At 43.9% G+C, this 18,944-nt stretch overlaps 1 protein-coding gene across 1 annotated transcript; it reads right to left on the bottom strand.

The window, feature by feature from the left end:
- Positions 1-1,695: 1,695 nt before the first annotated feature.
- Positions 1,696-3,753, bottom strand: LOC134218334 (probable lysine-specific demethylase 4A). The gene is made up of 4 exons (XM_062697272.1): positions 3,470-3,753; positions 2,458-3,404; positions 2,327-2,392; positions 1,696-2,267 (listed from the first exon to the last, which is right to left on the bottom strand). Exons 1-4 carry the CDS (start codon positions 3,581-3,583, stop codon positions 2,099-2,101), a joined length of 1,296 nt encoding a protein of 431 aa, XP_062553256.1. The 5' UTR covers positions 3,584-3,753; the 3' UTR covers positions 1,696-2,098.
- Positions 3,754-18,944: the final 15,191 nt, after the last annotated feature.

Raw genomic sequence — 18,944 nt, 5'->3', positions numbered from 1 at the left:
GTTATCATTTCAACAAATAGAATTTACTTTCACCCTGGTTCATTTATATATACTACACCGACGACGAGAAAGAAGCGATCTATGCACAGCTGGAGCAGACATACGATGGATGCCCACTGCGGGACGTCAAAATCGTCATCGGCGACATGAACGCTCAGGTAGTAAGTAAACGTATAGATCGGTCATCGGACCGGATAGGCTACATACCGTATCGAAGGACAACGGCCAACGATGCATGAACTTTGCAGCCTCCCGCGGAATGGTAGTCCGAAGCACTATTTTCCCCCGCAAGAATATCCACAAGGCAATTATGGAAATCACATAATCAAGAAACGGAAAACCAAATCGACCACGTTCTAATCGACGGTAAAATCTTCTCCGACATCACGAACGTACGCACTTACCGCAGTGCGAATATTGAATCCGACCACTACCTCGTTGCAGTATGTCTGCGCTCAAAACTCTCGATGGTGTACACCACGCGTCGGAGTCGTCCGCCGCGGCTAAACATTGGGCGGCTACAAGACGGTAGACTAGCAAAAGACTACGCGCAGCAGCGTGAAGTGGCACTCCCAACAGAAGAGCAGCTAGGCGCAGCATCTCTTGAAGATGGCTGGAGAGATATTCGATCCGCCATTGGGAGCACCGCACCCGCTGCTCTAGGCACGGTGCCCCCCGAATCACAGAAACGCGAAATGTGAGAAGTTAGTTGTGGAGAAGAATGCAGCATGGGCGAGATTGCTGCAACACCGCACGAGGGCGAACGAGGCACGATAGAAACGGGCGCGGAACAGACGAAACTCGATTTTTCGGAGGAAAAAGCGCCAGCAGAAAAATCGAGACCGTGAAGAGACGGAGCAACTGTACCGCCCTAATAACGCGCGGGCACGAAATTTCTATGCGAAGTTAACCGTTCACGTAAGGCCAACGTGCCCGATATGTGTAAGGACATAAACGGGAACCTTCTTACAAACGAGTGTGAGGTGATCAAAAGGTGGCGGCAGCACTACGAAGAGCACCTGAATGGTGATGTGGCAGACAACGATGGCGTTATGGTAATGAAAATAGGAGCACGCGCGCATACGACTTCCGGCTCCGAATCTCCAGGAAATCCAGGAGCAGATCGGCCGGCTGAAAAACAACAAAGCCCCTGGAGTTGACCAACTACCAGGAAAACTTTCTAAAAACGGTGGCGAGGCACTGGCTAGAGCTCTGCACTGGGTAATTACCAAGGTTTTGGAGGATGAGGTTCTGCCGCAGGAGTGAATGGAAGGTGTCATGTGTCCCATCTACAAAAAGGGCGATAAGCTGAATTGTAGCAACTACCGCGCAATCACATTGCTGAACGCCGCCTACAAGGTACTCTACCAAATTTTATGTTACAGGGGCATTCTCAAGTGCCCTCAAAACGCGCAGAGGGTTACGGCAAGGTGTTGGTCTTTCGTGTCTGCTATTCAACATCGATCTGGAGGAAGTTATACGAAGGGCAAGGATTGACACGAGTGGTACGATTTTCACGAAGTCCCTCCAGTTATTTGGTTTCGCCGACGACATTAATATTATGCCACGTAACTTTGAGAGAATGGAGGAAGCCTCAATCAGACTGAACTTGACTATGAATAGAGTGCGGTGTTGAACACCTTAAAACACCTTAATAAATATATATAAAAAAATATGAATAGAGTCAACCAATGATTTTATCAAATTACAGCTTTTTATTACTCAAATAAATTGTAGTCTTAATAAGGATGTTCGGACCATTTATGTTCTCTTACATAGGTATGTATAATTACGGAATCTATTATAATTATATTATCTCATCATTACTTCAAATTGTAAAGACACTCAAAAGTTTACAATATCATGTTATTTTAACCATAGATTTCACTCTAAAATTCATATAAAATAAATTGAGATCCACCATATTGAGCTTATGGCAAGTGATCGCACAATTTCCTAACGAGGAAAACCGTAATTCTATTCTACCTAATTGAACTAAAACGGATTGCACACTTCTATTTTGGATTCCCATTTGGGACACACGATCAATATAACGACAACGCCCCTATGACGGAAACGTTGGCAGCCCCTGTGAACATCAATCTTCCAACAGGTTTATAGTTTTGGTTTGAAAACGAATTCTATTTGTGTTTTTCACTGGGCCATCCAGTAGCAAATTAGTTGCCATTCCGCTTTCCTTGCCTTCCAGTTTGCTCCAAAGGGATTGTAGCTTTTTCTTCGGCTTTTCTAACTTTTTGCTAGGTTTTCTGAAAAAGAAAAGTCGGATTAATTAAGCTGAAAATATGTTTTAGAGCAGAAGACAAACTTTTTATCAACTTTGATAGGAGCACAACCTCGCTTTTGAACATGCATTTGAAGATGCTCTTGCATTCTGAAACAAATAAGAAGCTGCAATTAATGAAATCCTTATGAGCTACACTTTGAGCATTGCAATACTTTTTGGGTAGCACTCTCGGCTTAGGGGCAGCACAGTAGGTGTTTGGATCCTCCGGGTGGTAGCCGTAGTCTTCCCCACGCAGCCACTTTTCGTATTGATCAGGTTGAAATCTTCGTACGAAGGTATCCATTGAAATTTTCACCATATCCGGTCGGCAGTTGCAAACAGAAGCTCTCTTCCCGTACTCTATCCATCGTTCTGTTGCAAAATTGGTAGATTCGGCACAATTAAAGCCGTGATTGAATCCAGCGTGATAGCCGTAAGGAAAAGTGATCATAATTTCACCGGGTTCTTGCGTTATTTTGTTGAATGGAATTCCGTTCTGCTTTAGTACCTGGGTACTGATAAGCGTCATTTTATGGCGAAGAAAAGCTTTGCATTCTTGATAATTTCCTGGGAAGAATCGCTCCGCTAACCGTTCCAACTTTTTCCCGTGTTCCGGTGGAATTGCATACCACGTCTTCGGTGCGCCAAAGTGTAGAAAATTGATCGAATATAAATCCATATCCTCCGTGTGCCATGCGAAAGTAGTCTTCCACATTCCGAAATACAGATATGCAGTGTTGACTCCTGCGATTGATATGTTGTAGTCGGAGTTAACATAATCCAAGATCGTCCCTAAACTGTTGATGTTCCACACTTTGACGTCAGAGTCGGTTATGCTTCCGGGTACATCCGCACCGTAAATGGGTGATACATAGGTTACATTTTTCCAAAACTTCTTCTCCAAGTCTTCGTAGTCAAAATGCTTTGGAGTCGCATGCCGTTCCTGTCGGGTTTTATCGTAGAACTCCTGCACGGTCATCGATCGTCTCTGGATGTTGAACTGCTGATACAGCCCTTGCATGCCAGAAACCATTTGCGATATCGGAGTTCGAATGGTGACATCGATGTTTTTTAAATCATAGCCCTGTTTGCGGGGCACCCATTCAGGAGGAGGGATTACCTGCAAAAAAAATCACAGTATTCTACCGAACAAAAACAGGTAAACAATCTAATCGTTAAGCTTACCTTGACGAGGCCAGCCTTGTGGGCTCCCTTTGACTCCATATAATCGATGTAGCCGGAAAAGTCTTGGAACTCTTCCCATGACGGCCGGAACACCATTATTCGAGGAATGGCCATGGCACTGTTTTTCGACAATATCTTCCTGGCACGTATACTGCACTAACTTTCTTCACATGGGATGGGCGATGGGGTGGGACTTTTGTTTTGGTTTTTCTACACGATATGATTGACAGTTCTCTCTCGGTTTCTCAATTTTTCTCTCCACACGGTCAGCTTAATTGAAACATAAGCAGGTATAATATTCCAATAAACTTGTAAATAATAATTAAAATTATAAAACACATTGTATTGTCATCGTTTTGTTTTTCTCAAAATTTTAATGCAATGTCCCACAAGTAAAACATATATCCTTTTGTAATCTATTGTAATCCTAGATTGTAATTAAATATATTTATTAGTTTTAACACTTTTTCCCAATATCATTATTTACGCTGGAGACGAGCCACCCTCGGGCACAAAAAATAATAATTATTCACGCTATTACTTTATTACGCCTTATCTCACAGATGATTTTGAATGAGTGCTTTTTAGCGTTTTTCAATTGATCAATGGCAGTTTCTAGTCACTGCCAATAGATAGAGCTGCTATCACTTGAATGGTAAATTTTGCACTGTACAACCAAAGTACTCTTTAATGAGTAAAAAGATTCTTTGCACGGTTAGAAAAAAGTACCTAATATTAGGTACTTTTCACTCAAATCGGGGGTTCAGTGTGGGAACCCAAAATTAAGTAATTTTTTCTTGAAATTAAGTAAAATTCACTTAATATTAAGTAAAAAATACTTAATTTTAAATAGAAACTATCCAAAAGTTAGGTAAATTTCACTCAACTTTTGTAAACATGAGATTACTCAACGTTGGGTTCCCACACTTTAATGCCCTTGTTGAGTGGTTTTGCTCTTCATTTTATGACAACAAAGGGAAGAGGGAGGGAGATGCAAGAGAAAAAAAGTACCTAAAATTAGGTACTTTTCTCTAACCGTGTGGAGATAAACAGTTCAACTCAAAAAATCAAACAGCGTAAAAAAACATATTTCTAGATTGCTTTGAGAATAGGTCGTATGTGCAAAAGAGAGGCTCTCTTTGTTCACGCTCTCTTTCGGTTGTACATAAGCTAGTTTTGCATATTTTGCCACATTTTCACTTCAGAACGCTAGACAAAGCTATAATCTTTAGATATCTGCCAAGAAATCTGAAGTAAACTTTATTATAGATCTGTAATAATCGAAAGAGAATGGAGGCAAAGAGAGACTCTTTTGCACATACGACCTATTCTCAAAGCACTCTAGATTTTAGTTATTGCGCTTTTTGCACTTTATAAGAGTTTTGCGAGATTTTTTTTCTCACAGTCATCTTTTTCTCACACTCAATACATTCAAAAAAGTTTGATTTTCCGTGTATAATATTTATGTGTGAGTGCTCAATCTTATAGATAGTGGAATCTATAGATGAGCGAAAGCATGGCTGAGTCGATTTTTTTGCCCGTGCACACGCGTATATGACGTCACAGCCCTTAACGTTTGCATTGAAATCGTGACGTCATGCTCGTTTGGAGACACGTTTGACAGTTCGTTTGGAGACAGAGGATTTATCTTCGCTCATCTATATATTCCACTATCTATACTCAATCTGAAAAAAAAATAGACGTCAAATCATGGCGGGAATCGATTTAGTGTACACGCTTACATGTGACTAACGAGTAATGGGTTATAATTGGGTAAATTTCAGTAACAAAAATCGATCAACCCGAAATGAGAGTGAGTGTGAGAAAAAGAAGCGGGTAAAATCACAATCTACACATAACTCTTCAAATTGGTGAAATCGGCAAGCGCTTTTTGCACTTTATAAGAGTTCTGCGAGATTTTTTTTCTCACAGTCATCTTTTTCTCACACTCAATACACTCAGAAAAGTTTGATTTTCCGTGTATAATATTTGTGTGTGAGTGCTCAATCTGGAAACAAATAGACGTCTAATCATGGCGGGAATCGATTTAGGTGGATTTAGTGTACACGCTCACATATGACTAACGAGTAATGGGTTATAATTGGGTAAATTTCAGTAACAAAAATCGATCAACCCGAAATGAGAGTGGGTGTGAGAAAAAGAAGCGGGCAAATCACAATCTACACATAACTCTTCAAATTGGTGAAATCGGCAATAATGTTTTAAACATAACCGCGAGTAGACGTAGGACTTGAATAATCGTAACGTATTTATATTTATTTTTTGAATTTATGGGGTTTGATTGGTATAGGTATTGATATTGGAAACGACAACATTCATATTATGTAGAATTATTAGCGATTTGTTTTTTTTCAAAACTTCTGGAAATGAAACTAATAATTAAATACAAAATTAGAATCGCATTGTTTCTAACTATGGAACTCTTATTTACTCAAGCAAGTGTAGGGAATTTATAGATTTTAGAAATTATTTTTGCAATTTCTGATCATAATACCCGGTTAACAGTTCGTCTTGGAGTGATAAAAAATTTAATTTTAACAGCCTCGTTGGATAAACGTACAACTCGTTCTGAAAAAAATTATCCTTTTGCAACTAGTTGCACAAACCACTATTATAATGTTTTGGTTCCAAACTATGAGTTCAGTTCATTTATTCTCAGAAAATGAGAACCAAAGTATGAAATAATGTTTATTACAAATATTCTTCTGGAAATTATTTATTCGCGAAAAATTACAAATTCCTTTACCTTTTTCATCGGACTCAAGTTTTTCTCTATTTTTGCAATAGTTTTCCAATATATTTATCAGCACTATCTCAATACTCTCCATTGCTTCAAGCTCATTTGAAGCGTCTTGTTTGGTTGGATCCCACAAACGACAGTTCGATTGGTGACCTGTCAGTGTCTTCGCCAGACTTTATATGTAGTGACTTTAGCCGTGACCTCCGAGCGAGGCGATTGCATCGATCGCAACCGACACAGTACGCGCGGCTGTCACAAACTGCAATGACTCGCACACGGAAGGACTGCTTCTTTTATGTACAAGTAAATCTTACGGTGGATCCGAAGGCACGTGGCAATGCATTCTGATGTCCGTGTTAGGAATGCACGAGATTGATTATATATGAAATTTTTATTGACCTTGACAAGATTTGAAATTTTCAATAGCTTATCGTTAAAAATCTTAAGTTTCAATGAAGTTGGCAAATTGCTGGAGAGTGTCCGAGTCGATTGATATATGAATCTTAAAAATCCATCGAAAGATAAAGGCGCTAGTAACGTTCGAAATCTTCCCTTTCAGCGTAACGCTCTTGATTTCCAAAAATCTAAATGACACCCAGTATAGTGAAGAAAGACGTAAGTCCTACGTCAAAAGCGACTCAGCCATGCTTTCGCTCATCTATAGATTCTACTATCTATCCAGTTTTCCGCGAGCGGTAATGGCCGCCAGCTAGCTTGCGGGTTAGTCTCTGATTTGACGTTTCTGGAGGTCAACTGCACCCACTATTCGAGCATTTTGATCAATTCGGTATATAAGAAGGCTTAAATTCACTGAACCAGCACCTTCTTATATGCAACATTGGTCAGAATGCTTGGATCTGTGGGTGCAGTTGACCTCCACAAACGTCAAATCAGAGACTGACCCGCAGGCTAGCTGGCGGCCATTACCGCTCGCGGAAAACTGGATAGTGCCAATTAGTCATTAAAATCGTATACGTATCGTAATTCTATCGTAATGATTCCGTCGGTAGCGACCACCCCCCTGGCGTCCTATACTATCACAAGGGGTTTGACAATAGCCACCATGTCCACGGACGGTAGCTCATCTCATTACCGTCCGTTGTTATTGTACGAAAATAAACATCATGTGTTTTGTTTATTATTTGTTTTGGTTAAATCTGAAAATTGTTTTCGAAATAATTTGCAAGATTTACATCTTTGAGCATGAGAATTATGTTATTTGATGATAAAATATAATAAACTTACGAATTGAAGTGAATCGATAGGTGAAATCAAACGCTATAAGAAATCATATTTCGTAACTTGTTCTCCCGCTCCGAATCAAACAAAAGATAATATTATTGTTTATACTGTGGTGAGCATCACAGTTGAAATGATCCGGGGATGCAAATCGAAAAACATTCATTAGTGAAATTGAAATGAATAAATGGTGTGCAGAAAGATGTTTTAGGATTATATTTACATGCCCATAATAGCTGGCATTATTTTTGAACAAATTGAAAATGTGTAACCAACAATATTTTGTATAAAATCTAGTTGCTTGTAAACGCACGATTCGGGAGAAGTACTTTTCAAAATGTATGCTGCACATCTTCATGAAGATGTTCGCTACGCTGAGAAGCATCTCTTGCCACGGGGTTGGTAGCGACCCAATCAGCTACTAGTCATCCACATTGATTGATGGCGGCAGTACGATATCAGTGGCGTTTATCGGCGGTGGAAACGCCGTCCACGCCGTCTCGTTCCTGCCGGATCGGAAGCGAACACCATCTTTGCAGGGTTGCTGTCCGTCATTCTTGCAACATGTCCTGCCCATCGTACCCTTCCAGCTTTAGCTACCTTCTGGATACTGGGTTCACCGTAGAGTTGTGCGAGCTCATGGTCCATTCTTCGCCGCCACACACCGTCTTCTTGCACGCCGCCAAAGGTGGTCCTAAGCACCCGTCTCTCGGTTCTACAGCTTTAATCTGAGGATGATTTTCAGCGTTGACAAGACAACTTTTCTGAGATTAATTTTGACAGTTCTGAAAAGTAAAGTGTCTGCATTATACAAGTGGCGCAATACTCCTACCTTTAAGAACCTGGTTTGAGAACAACTGATTTGACAGCAAGCGCGCCGTTCCAATTTTGACACTGACACATTCTTTGTTATGAGTGCAGCCTTTTTACTGAAAAAGTAGTCTTAGGCTAGTCTATTGTCCTGCAGCCGCCCAATGTTTAGCCGCGGCGAACGACTTTGGCACGTGTTGTACACCGTCGAGATTCAATATTCGCACTGCGGTAAGTGCGTACGTTCGTACGGAGAAGAATTTACCGTCGATTAGAACGTGGTCGATTTGGTTTTCTGTTTCTTGATTACGTGATTTCCATGTGGCCTTGTGGATATTTTTGCGGGGAGAAATGCTTCGGACTACCATTCCGTGGGAGACTGCAAAATTCGTATATCGTTGGTCGTTGTCGTTCGATACGGTATGTAGACTATCCGGTCCTATGGCTAGTGTATGCATTTCCTTCCTTCCTTCCTATCTGAGCGTTCATGTCGCCGATAACGATGTTGACGTCCTGCAGTGGGCATTTTATCGTATGTCAGCTTCAGCTGTGCATAGAACGCTTCTTTCTCGTCGTCGGGTCTCCCATCGTGTTGTAAGTGAACGTGTATGATGCTATCCCAATGAGAATAGATAGAAGGTGAGGAAGAAGACCAAATGCAAGTGTATTGGTGAATGATGGAAAATGTAAACAGCAAATGGTAACGTACATATTTGCACGGCTTCTTATGGGAGCTCGTTCGAATGTAGTAGTGAAAGGTTCTTCGCCATACACGAAAGGCACGCACACAGTATATGGATTTCCATACCTTAGTATTTATTTTCATTGATGCTATCCAGTTTTCCGCGAGCGGTAATGGCCGCCAGCTAGCCTGCGGGTTAGTCTCTGATTTGACGTTTCTGGAGGTCAACTGCACCCACTATTCGAGCATTTTGATCAATGTGGTATATAAGAAGGCTTAAATTCACTGAATCAGCACCTTCTTATATGCAACATTGGTCAGAATGCTCGGATCTGTGGGTGCAGTTGACCTCCACAAACGTCAAATCAGAGACTGACCCGCAGGCATGTTGGCGGCCATTACCGCTCGCGGAAAACTGGATAGTTGAAGTAACGGCCTTTTATCCTCAGCTTGCACATCCTTGCGTTGATGGGCTGCCACCCAATCACACGTTGGCACATCTCGCCCAGTACTATGAAGCCTGTTCCCAGCTCGTTGATGATGTCACAACTTTTATACAAAGTAAGTCGAGTCAAGTACGAGACACTAAAGACGGTCTTACTGATGAGGTCGAAATACGTATGTGTCAAAGGTACAATAAAGTGGTGGAATTAGATGGGATAGTACAAACTCGTCTAATGACAAGGGAAAAGGTAGCCGCTCGATGACCGCTTTTCCACATTTTCTGTCCTGTCCAGCAGATTTCCAGCAGCGCTACGATTCATCGTAGATTATCCTGTAGCAAAACGGCGACTTTCAGATGCATGTTCCAAGCTTTCTATTGTGATCCTTTATTCGTCGCCTGGGTCGTTGCCGATTGTATCGAGATGTGTTTTCTCTTATTTTCTGATATTATCTCATTCGTAATTATTTGTTTTATAGGAGGCTTATTGGTCCAACGCAAACCTCTTATCAAGTCAGAGGGCCTTCATGTCAGGTGTGTTTAGCATCCCACCTAACACCAGGACTTGCGCGTGTGCACTTTGAGCGGCACACGATCGATTTGGCGGTGGGGGCAGCAGGGACAGTAGGGACAGCATGGACCATGTCCAAGGGCTTGACGACCCCTCCCCAGCTGTCTGCGAGTCAGGGAGAACTGCCTAGGGCGTGGTGGGATTTAGCAGTGGGCTCTGCTAAAATCCCTCCCAAAAAACCACAAGTGCCCGTAAGCAGACTCTATCAAAGCGACTGTGTGCCGCTTCAAAAGCACAAGCCCAGGGAGTGCCATTGGCACATCAGAATTGATCCCAGTAAGATCCTGATTATGGTATACTGGTTGCATGTGATTGGTCTTGTTTTGGATATTGAGATATTGTGAACGCAAGGGCTGGTAGTCTGGTTATTCTATTCTCTTAGTAAGGCCGGGTGACACCGACCTGAAACGGCGAATGGGCTAATGGCCAGGCTGTCTTCCGTCCCCTAAAACCGTGGCAGGCCTTGTGGCACGCGGTACAATCCTGTGGCTCAGCTGGTAGCTGAGTGGGAGTAGGCTCAGATGCTCCTTCCTGACTAGCGCTGATCTGGCTCTGAACACGAAAGTGTCAACCCTCGCATGGCCTCCCTGCATGCCGCAAGGTATGTATAGATAACCATGGGATCGCGAAGGCGACTACACCAACAGGATTCGACAGCAGCCGCAAGGGGGACCCAACAGACATGAGTGTCCCATTAAAAATTACAAAAACGACGAAGGAAGGAGGTGAGGCGAATGGCGACAAGGAGAACCCTTTCGCCAGGCGCAGTGGCCTTGATCGGTCACCCCAAAGATCGCCGGGGGGAGGCGATGGCGGAGCACGTGGTGGGTCGGAAGAGGTGCCGGTGGATGTTAAGATGGACGGCCCCACTCTGACCAAAGTCATTAACTCGGTGATGACTAACCACGGTGAGGATGGAGTCCAGACGATGGAGGTGATTACGGACGTTTCGGACGTAATCATGTCCTTCCTGGACAACCGAGTGAATTATAGTAAGGACTTAAAACAGGCCGTACTAACCCTCTGCGCTCTAGTCGTGAAGGCGAAGTCGGAGTGGAAGTCCTTGCTGGAAGCCAGTAAGGAGGCGGAGCACAAGATCCGTCTTCTTACTGAAGAAAAGGAATTGGCGGTTAGCCAAGCCAAGAAGGCCTCGAAGGAGGCCGAATCGAAGATTCGGCTCCTTGCAGAAGGGGAAGCAGCTGGCGGAGAGCCAGACTGCAGAACTTAAACGGCGTATGGCTAACAGCGGAGCAACTCCTAAGCTTAGTAGGGTCACGCAGGAGGCGGACCTGAAAGTAGCTAATAAAGCCTCGGCACGGACCGCAGAAAAGGTCCGAGTGGAGACCGAGAGGAAAATGGTACCTCCACCTAGGAAGATACCAGAGGACCGCCGGGAGGAAGATCTACCATGGACAAAGGTAATGAATCCTAAAAAGGAGAAAAGAAGCCGCCAGCAGGTCTCAAGGAGTGCGACCAAGGGAAAGGATCCAGCCACCGCCAAGAAGGGTAGAGCCCGTGAGGAAAAGGGTGCGCCTTCTAGTGGGAGTGGCAAGCGGAAGGATAGAGGTGAAGCGATCATTGTCAAGGCTGACGATAAAAGCTACGCCGAAGTCCTAAAGACTATGAGAGGCACCGAGAAGCTCTCTAGTCTAGGAGGGGATGTCAACTGCATCCGAAGAACGCGCAAAGGCGAGATGATTCTCGTCTTGAAGCGGGATGCTACTCGGAAGAGTTCCGAGTATAAAAAGTTGACGGAAGAGGTCCTGGGTGACAGGGTCCAGGTTAGAGCCCTGTGCCCAGTCCTGAACATCCAGTGCAAGGGCATGGATGAAATAACCGAAGCCGGAGACCTGGTAGACGCACTGAAGGATCAGTGTAATGTCGAGATCCAGGAATCCGCGATTCGGTTACGCAAAAATTTGCGGGAATGCAGGTTGCCTCATTCCAAGTACCTATGGCTGAGGCCAAGAAGGTGCTGGATAAGGTAAAACTGAAGGTGGGTTGGTCGGTGTGCTCGCTGAGCACAAGCCAACCCAATCAGGCCTGCTACAGGTGCCTTGGCCACGGTCATAAGTCCTATGACTGTAAGGGACCTGACCGTAGTAAGCTGTGCCGTAGGTGTGGAGCCGAAAACCACCAGGCTCGCACCTGCCAGGCTGCACCGAGATGCCTGATCTGTCCTACGGGGGCAGACAACAGGCATCTCACCGGTGCGCAGGCCTGTCCGGCCTCTAGCAGGGTCCAGACATGCAAGTAACACAGCTAAACTTGAACCACTGCGAGGCGGCCCAGCTGCTGCTACAACAGTCGGTTATCGAGTGTAAAGCTGATGTTGCCTTGCTGTCTGACCCATACCGCATCCCTGCTGGAAACGGCAGCTGGATTGCGGACAAGTCCGGTATGGTGGGAATCTGGACTTGTGGGCGCTACCCCATCCAGAAGATAATATCTTCGCCTAACGATGAGGGTTTCGTCATAGCAAAGGTAAACGGTGTTTACTTTTGTAGCTGCTACTGTCCTCCTAGATGGAGTATAGAGCAGTACACTAGGGTAGTTGATATTCTTGCGGCGAAGCTAACTGGCCTTAAACCAGTAGTTGTAGCAGGTGACTTCAATGCGTGGGCAGTGGACTGGGGTTCCCGGTTTACTAACGCTAGAGGTCATATCCTGTTAGAGTCACTAGCGGTATTGAACGTAGTTCTGCTGAACGAAGGTCAAGTGCCAACGTTCAGAGGACCGAGCGGTGATTCATGTATCGATGTCACCTTCTGCAGCGCAGGATGGACTGAAGAACCGAGATGGATGGTCCACGAGGGTCATACTTCTAGCGACCATCAGGAAGTACGTTTTATGGTCGAGTATACCCGGAGAACTACGACGAGAAGAGGTGGTGCAACGGATCCCGGATGGCGCACGTCACAGTTCAATCAAGAGCTGTTGGTGGAGGCGCTGCGCTGGGAGAGTAGGACTACAGGACTAAGCGGTAACGACCTGACGGAAGTACTTACACGTGCTTGCGACGTGGCGATGCCAAGGAAGACCCAGCCCCCAGGAAATCGACAACCAGTGCACTGGTGGTCTGACATGATTGCAGATCTTCGTAGAACCTGTCTTAAAGCTAAAAGAAGGTTGCGACGTGCTAGAACAGACGCTGAGCGACTCGATAGACGAGGGGTATTCCGGACAGCGGGCGGAGCCCTGAACTACGAGATTGAATGTAGCAAGCGAGCCTGCTTCGAACAGCTGTGCAGGATGGCGAATGACACCCCGTGGGGCGATGCATACAGGATAATGATGTCTAGGACCAATAGCACACCTCCTGAAAGATCCCCAGAGCTGTTCATGAACCATCGGACTGGCCCGCTACACCATACGAGTCAGACGACGTGGTACCGCTAGTGACTAACGAAGAGCTTATCGTAGCCGCAAGAAAACTTAAGCTCAATAAGGCGCCAGGCCCGGATGGTATTCCAAACCTGGCCCTTAAACACGCCATTCTTGCCAATCCAGATATGTTCAGGAGCTGCCTCCAGAGATGCATGGACGAAGGAAACTTCCCAGATCGATGGAAACGGCAGAAATTGGTGCTATTACCGAAGCCTGGCAAACAGCCGGGGATCCTTCGGCATACAGACCAATTTGCCTACTCGACACAGCTGGAAAGCTGCTAGAGAGGGTCATTCTGAATAGATTGTCGGCTTATACAGAGTGTGCTGGTGGCTTATCTAGCAACCAGTATGGCTTCCGTAAGGGCCGTTCTACCATCGAAGCAATTCGAGCGGTAACGGATACGGCCAAGATAGCGAGAGGTTTAAACAGAAGAGGTATTAGGTACTGCGCGTTGATTACACTTGATGTAAAAAACGCGTTTAACAATGCTAGCTGGGCAGCAATTGCTGACTCGCTGCACCGATTGAGAGTTCCGGATTACCTGTGAAGGATACTGAAAAGCTATTTTCAGAATAGGGTGCTGTTATACGACACTGATGCCGGTCGAAAGTCGATCGTAGTGTCAGCGGGTGTTCCACAGGGATCGATCCTCGGACCGGTTCTGTGGAATATTATGTACGATGGAGTATTACGCCTAAGTCTCCCGGCCGGAGTGAAGATAGAAGGCTTCGCGGATGACGTAATGCTAGAAGTAGCAGGTGACACTCTCGACGAAGTTAGATTGAAGGCTTCATACGCGATTGGCAGAGTGGAGGAATGGCTCAACTCGAGACGGTTATCCCTTGCACACCACAAGACGGAAGTCGTGGTAGTGCATAACCGTCATGGGTTGCAACAGGCTAGGATAAGAGTAGGGACCTGCACAGTTAATTCCGTGAGGTCTCTCAAGCATCTGGGCGTGATGATCGATGATAAGCTCAATTTTACGAGCCACGTCGATTATGCATGTCAGCGGGCTTCATTGGCGATAAAATCTTTATCACGAATGATGTCCAACAGATCGGCGGTGCATAGTCAAGTGCGTAGGCTGATAGCTGGCGTAGCATTGTCTATCATCCGTTATGGCGTGCCGGCATGGGCCGTAGCACTAAAAGCCGAGTACAATGTAAAGAAATTGATCAGAGTACACCGGCTGATGTGCTTACGTGTCGCGAGCGCATATCGCACCATATCATATGAGGCGGTGTGCGTTATAGCTGGAATGATGCCGATCGACACACTCTTATAGGAGGATGTGGAGTGCTACAACGAAAGGGACTCGGTGCAAGTGCGACGTGTCAAGAGAGCAGCTTCGTTGCTCAAATGGCAAAGAGCATGGGACACCGCAGTCAAAGGCCGTTGGACCCACAGACTGATTCCAGATGTGTCCAACTGGGTTGATAGGAAGCATGGTCAAGTCAACTTCCACCTAACACAGGTGTTGTCTGAACATGGCTGCTTTAAGAAATTCCTACACAGGTTTGGCTTCGCAGATTCTGCGGAGTGTCCTGAATGTGTAGGTGAGGTAGAATCGGCAGAGCATGTGATGTTCGCATGCCCGCGATTCGAGGTAGAACGCAATACCATGCTGCTTATTAGTGGTATGGATACAACCCCGGACAACCTCGTCGAGAGGATGTGCCGGGAAGAAGCTATATGGAATGCGGTGAACACAGCATCTCAACAGATCATGTCGAAACTGCAGCGGTGGTGGCGTCTTGAACAAAACCAACGAGTGCAGTAAGGGCACCTGTGATGCAGTGAACACCTTGCTCACCCCGACAACCAACATGTCGCGGGTGGGCTGCGGGGACCTCAGTATGTAGATATAGAGGTCATTGCGGTTCACGCGCGGTGGTTGTTGTCGGGTGCTCGTCTCCAACGTGAGATTATGATACGGACCGTTAGGTTACTATCATAGCTTGCGATCGACGGGTGGTGAGGTAGCCACCCTTGAAGTCGATGTTGTGTGTATTGACGTCAAGTGCGTTAGCATAGGCGTGAGCGTTCTCAATAGTCCCCCCCTGATGTATTGCTTAATTGCGGGCCGGGGGTACGGACTGGCGAAAGGGTTTTGGTTTTAGTGGGTCGGGTAAGAGTTACATGACATACCCATCCCCACACTACCTGAGTACCTCCTCAGGTGTCTGGTTGCAGATTTCCGTTTACCCTTGCTCAAGAAAAAAAAAAAAAAAAAAAAAAAAAACGATCGATTTGGCGGAGCCAGCTTGCGGCTTGCAGCTTTTAATAGAAATTCAACAGAGCCCACTGTCAAACCATATCACATCCTAGGCAGGCAGCACAACTTGCAGTTGGCCTGGGGAGGGATCGTCCAGCCCTTGGACTCCTTTGCTCGCAAGGCTACTGGAGACCCCACGCCATATGCTGTACGCACGGCAAATTTTTCACAATTAGCTGACATTTAAATGTCAAGTATGGATGGAAATGTTTGTATAGAGGATTCCGAACTAGATAAATTGTTTGTGCAATTTTTGTGAATTTGTAGAAAGTCATTGAGATTTGCATACCTACCTATCTTCATCATATCATTTCTCCCATGCTCACTTTTGTCGATGGTTAAATTGTGCGATCAGAGGCAGTGATAGTATAATATGTTCTGTCCTTCCATCGAGCACCTCATTTGCTGGTGTCCAATAAATCAGGTCCATTGGCGGAATTTCGGGATTCCTTGCAGAATCCAATATGCCCTTCGTGAATGACCAATGACTCATCGCAGCCCTTTTTACATCCGGAATTCCTTTTTGACGAGTAAATAACTCGGCATCATCACCAACATTCGCCAAAATAAAGCGTAATAAATGTTTATACCCTGTGGCTTGTCGGGCGGGAATTTTAATCGACCCAACTCACCAAACGTTGGTGCACTTGTCTGTTAGGCCGCGATTTTTAAAAATATGATAATGAATAATAATTAGAATAAAAGTGGCGCCATTCAGACCAATTCCGCAAACAATACCAACAATTCTCGGATTCACTCCCATAATGAGAAGACAATTCACTCGATCTACGCTCGGGTTGTGGGCCAGACGCTGCATGGGAAGGAACGTATGTGCCGCTTGATGGCAAGTGTTGATGAACCGTATCTCTCAAGTTCGTCCATCTGGCAGATGAATTAAAATAGCTAGCTGCCGCGGTTAGTAAACTCATAAATAACGGACTTGTTCAATTGTCGTCGCCAACACCACCCGCTCGGTGACGATTAGTAATGTGAGATTATGGTCAATGCTGGTTGCCTACCGATGCCGGTTTGGGAGCTTCCCTAATCGTCAATTAGATCCGATCGAGCCTACCCGCGCGTAGTACGGTGACACTGGACAGTGGTTTCAATGTCAAGACGCGCATCGTTCCCGCCGTCTGTCTTATCGATTCCGGCTCATGATGCGTAAAAGATGACGATATTATTTAAAAGGAAAACGCCTCCGCATGTTGGAAGATTTTGAGATCTAATGATAGTATTTCTTATATTAGTGTACATTATTTTGCAAAATATGGAAATTTTAGCGAAAGGTTTTTATTCGCTGTCCACGTTTCGGCAATTCTGTCTCGTACTTGACTCAACGAGACACTGAAGGCGGCCTCACAGTTGAGGTCGAAATACGCATCTGTAAAGATTACAAAACGTGGTAGAATTAAATGGAATGTGCAAAACTCGTCTTATGACAGTTTACAAAAATGTATTATCGAAGGGTTTATCAATAATAGGGTTATGCGCTAATTCATCCATGGCGCTAATTCCCGTCATATCAAATTCTAAATCACTCAATACTCGCAAATGATAATAATTATCATTTATGAATTATTCAAATCAACGAACTTATCACCTGTCGGAATAGAAAAAAGTGTGCGATCATTGCTTTTCGAAATTATTGAAAAATTATCGTTTTTCCCAAAGGTCCCCCTTGGAAAAAAAAAAAAATTTTTAATGGTGGCAAAGCAAAAATATTAAAAATGATCGAAAAAATGTGATCTATTCCCCCAAAGAGCTTTTTTGACCTTTCTAATGTGATTTTTTCAATATATTTTATAATGCACGAGAAAGGTATCATCACTGCTAGGTGGATTAATCTGGGTTTTTTGGTGAACTAAAACTCGTTTATCTCAAAAACTGGACGGGTTATAGAAAATATAAATATGTATGAGCGTAAAAAATCTATTGAGTACATTGAAAATTGTTGAAGGGAGCGAAAAAAAGTTCAATTTTGTTGGATAGTGTTATCTATTCTAGTACTTCATGAGCACTAAAAATGCGGGCTCTTATATGGAACATGAACGTCTGGATTAGTGTTTGATCTGGCTCTTACTTATTTGAGCGACGAAGTATTCGCAAGTGCTACAGCTACTAACAACAAGATGATGAATTGCTTTTGATTTTGTAATGAGCGTAGTTGACTTCACAATTGATATTAACTCCAGAACAGTCTAGAAGACCCAGAATAACTGTTGAAGGCTAATTCGAATAGTTGATCATTCACCAGGGCTCTGTGGACTTTCGTATGCATGCTCGGTTGCATTTCCAGGATGATTTTCAATACTGGCTTAACATGTGTTAAGACAAGACAAGACAAAACATGCTTAGTAGCAATCGGATTGGTACCAGTCCTGGTTGAGCTGGTAGACCAATTGATCTAATCTCCAGAATCTTAGCCAATCTTTAGTGAGCACGAGAAAAGGTGTTTAATTTGATCAAGATCTGTATTCAGTGAAATGGAAAGTTCAGGAAAGTGTTATTGCTCTAGATTCGATTGTTACGGTAAATCACTTAATACTAGAAAGATAAAACTCGTGATCAGGTCGTCAACAGAATACAAAATTCTATAATTGATAGTCACAGAGCCAGCTACACAGATACACAGTAGGCGGTTTTTATAGAATAACCTTTGAATCTCAATATAAACGTTGTTTGTAACTAGCCACAACATAGTATTCTAACAATATTTATAATCAATTTGTCAATAGATGGCACAATAATAGGTTTGTAAATTACGTGTATAATTTTCCATATATAATTTATTTTTAAAATTAATAATTTAATTTATTTTGTTTTTACATTAAGATAAATTAAGTTTATAAAATAATTTTGAGCTTTTAGTGGAATGTCATTATTTGTCATAAGACTTGTTCATACAATTTAATATAATTCTACCATTTGATTGTACCTTTGACAGTTACGTATTTCGACCTCAACAGCAAGGCCGTCTTCAGTGTCTTGTACTTGACTAGACAATTCAGTCAAGCCGAGTTATGCTTTACTTTGATAGGATCTTCACTCATACAGAAAACTGAACCGACTCAGTGACTGAGTAGTGAGTAGTTTTTCCTTTTCTCCCTTTTTCGTTCACAGGAATTTTACTTATCTTCACTCAATTAACTTTTCTTCTTCTGAAAATAAGTTGAAAAACTGTTAAACAAAACGAGAGGGAAAGCAAAACTTCTTAGTCATTGAGTAGATCAGATTTCCGTGCTAAACAAACTAAACTTAAACTAAATCCAACTTCATTGTTCACGTGGCTTCTATCCAAA

Source organism: Armigeres subalbatus, chromosome 2 (genome assembly GCF_024139115.2).
Source record: "Armigeres subalbatus isolate Guangzhou_Male chromosome 2, GZ_Asu_2, whole genome shotgun sequence".
NCBI classification, from domain to species: Eukaryota; Metazoa; Arthropoda; class Insecta; order Diptera; family Culicidae; genus Armigeres; species Armigeres subalbatus.
The sequence above is the reverse complement of the archived record's forward strand: the minus strand, read 5'-3'. Positions and strand labels throughout refer to the sequence as shown.

Excerpts from the sequence above, each read along its gene's own strand:
- LOC134218334 (XM_062697272.1), bottom strand. The coding sequence starts at position 3,583 with ATGGCCATTCCTCGAATAATGGTGTTCCGGCCGTCATGGGAAGAGTTC. Across the intron at positions 3,405-3,469 it reads ACAAGGCTGGCCTCGTCAAG|GTAATCCCTCCTCCTGAATG; the intron begins GTAAGCTTAACG and ends TTTTTTTTGCAG. Across the intron at positions 2,268-2,326 it reads CCTATCAAAGTTGATAAAAA|AAAACCTAGCAAAAAGTTAG; the intron begins GTTTGTCTTCTG and ends TTTCTTTTTCAG.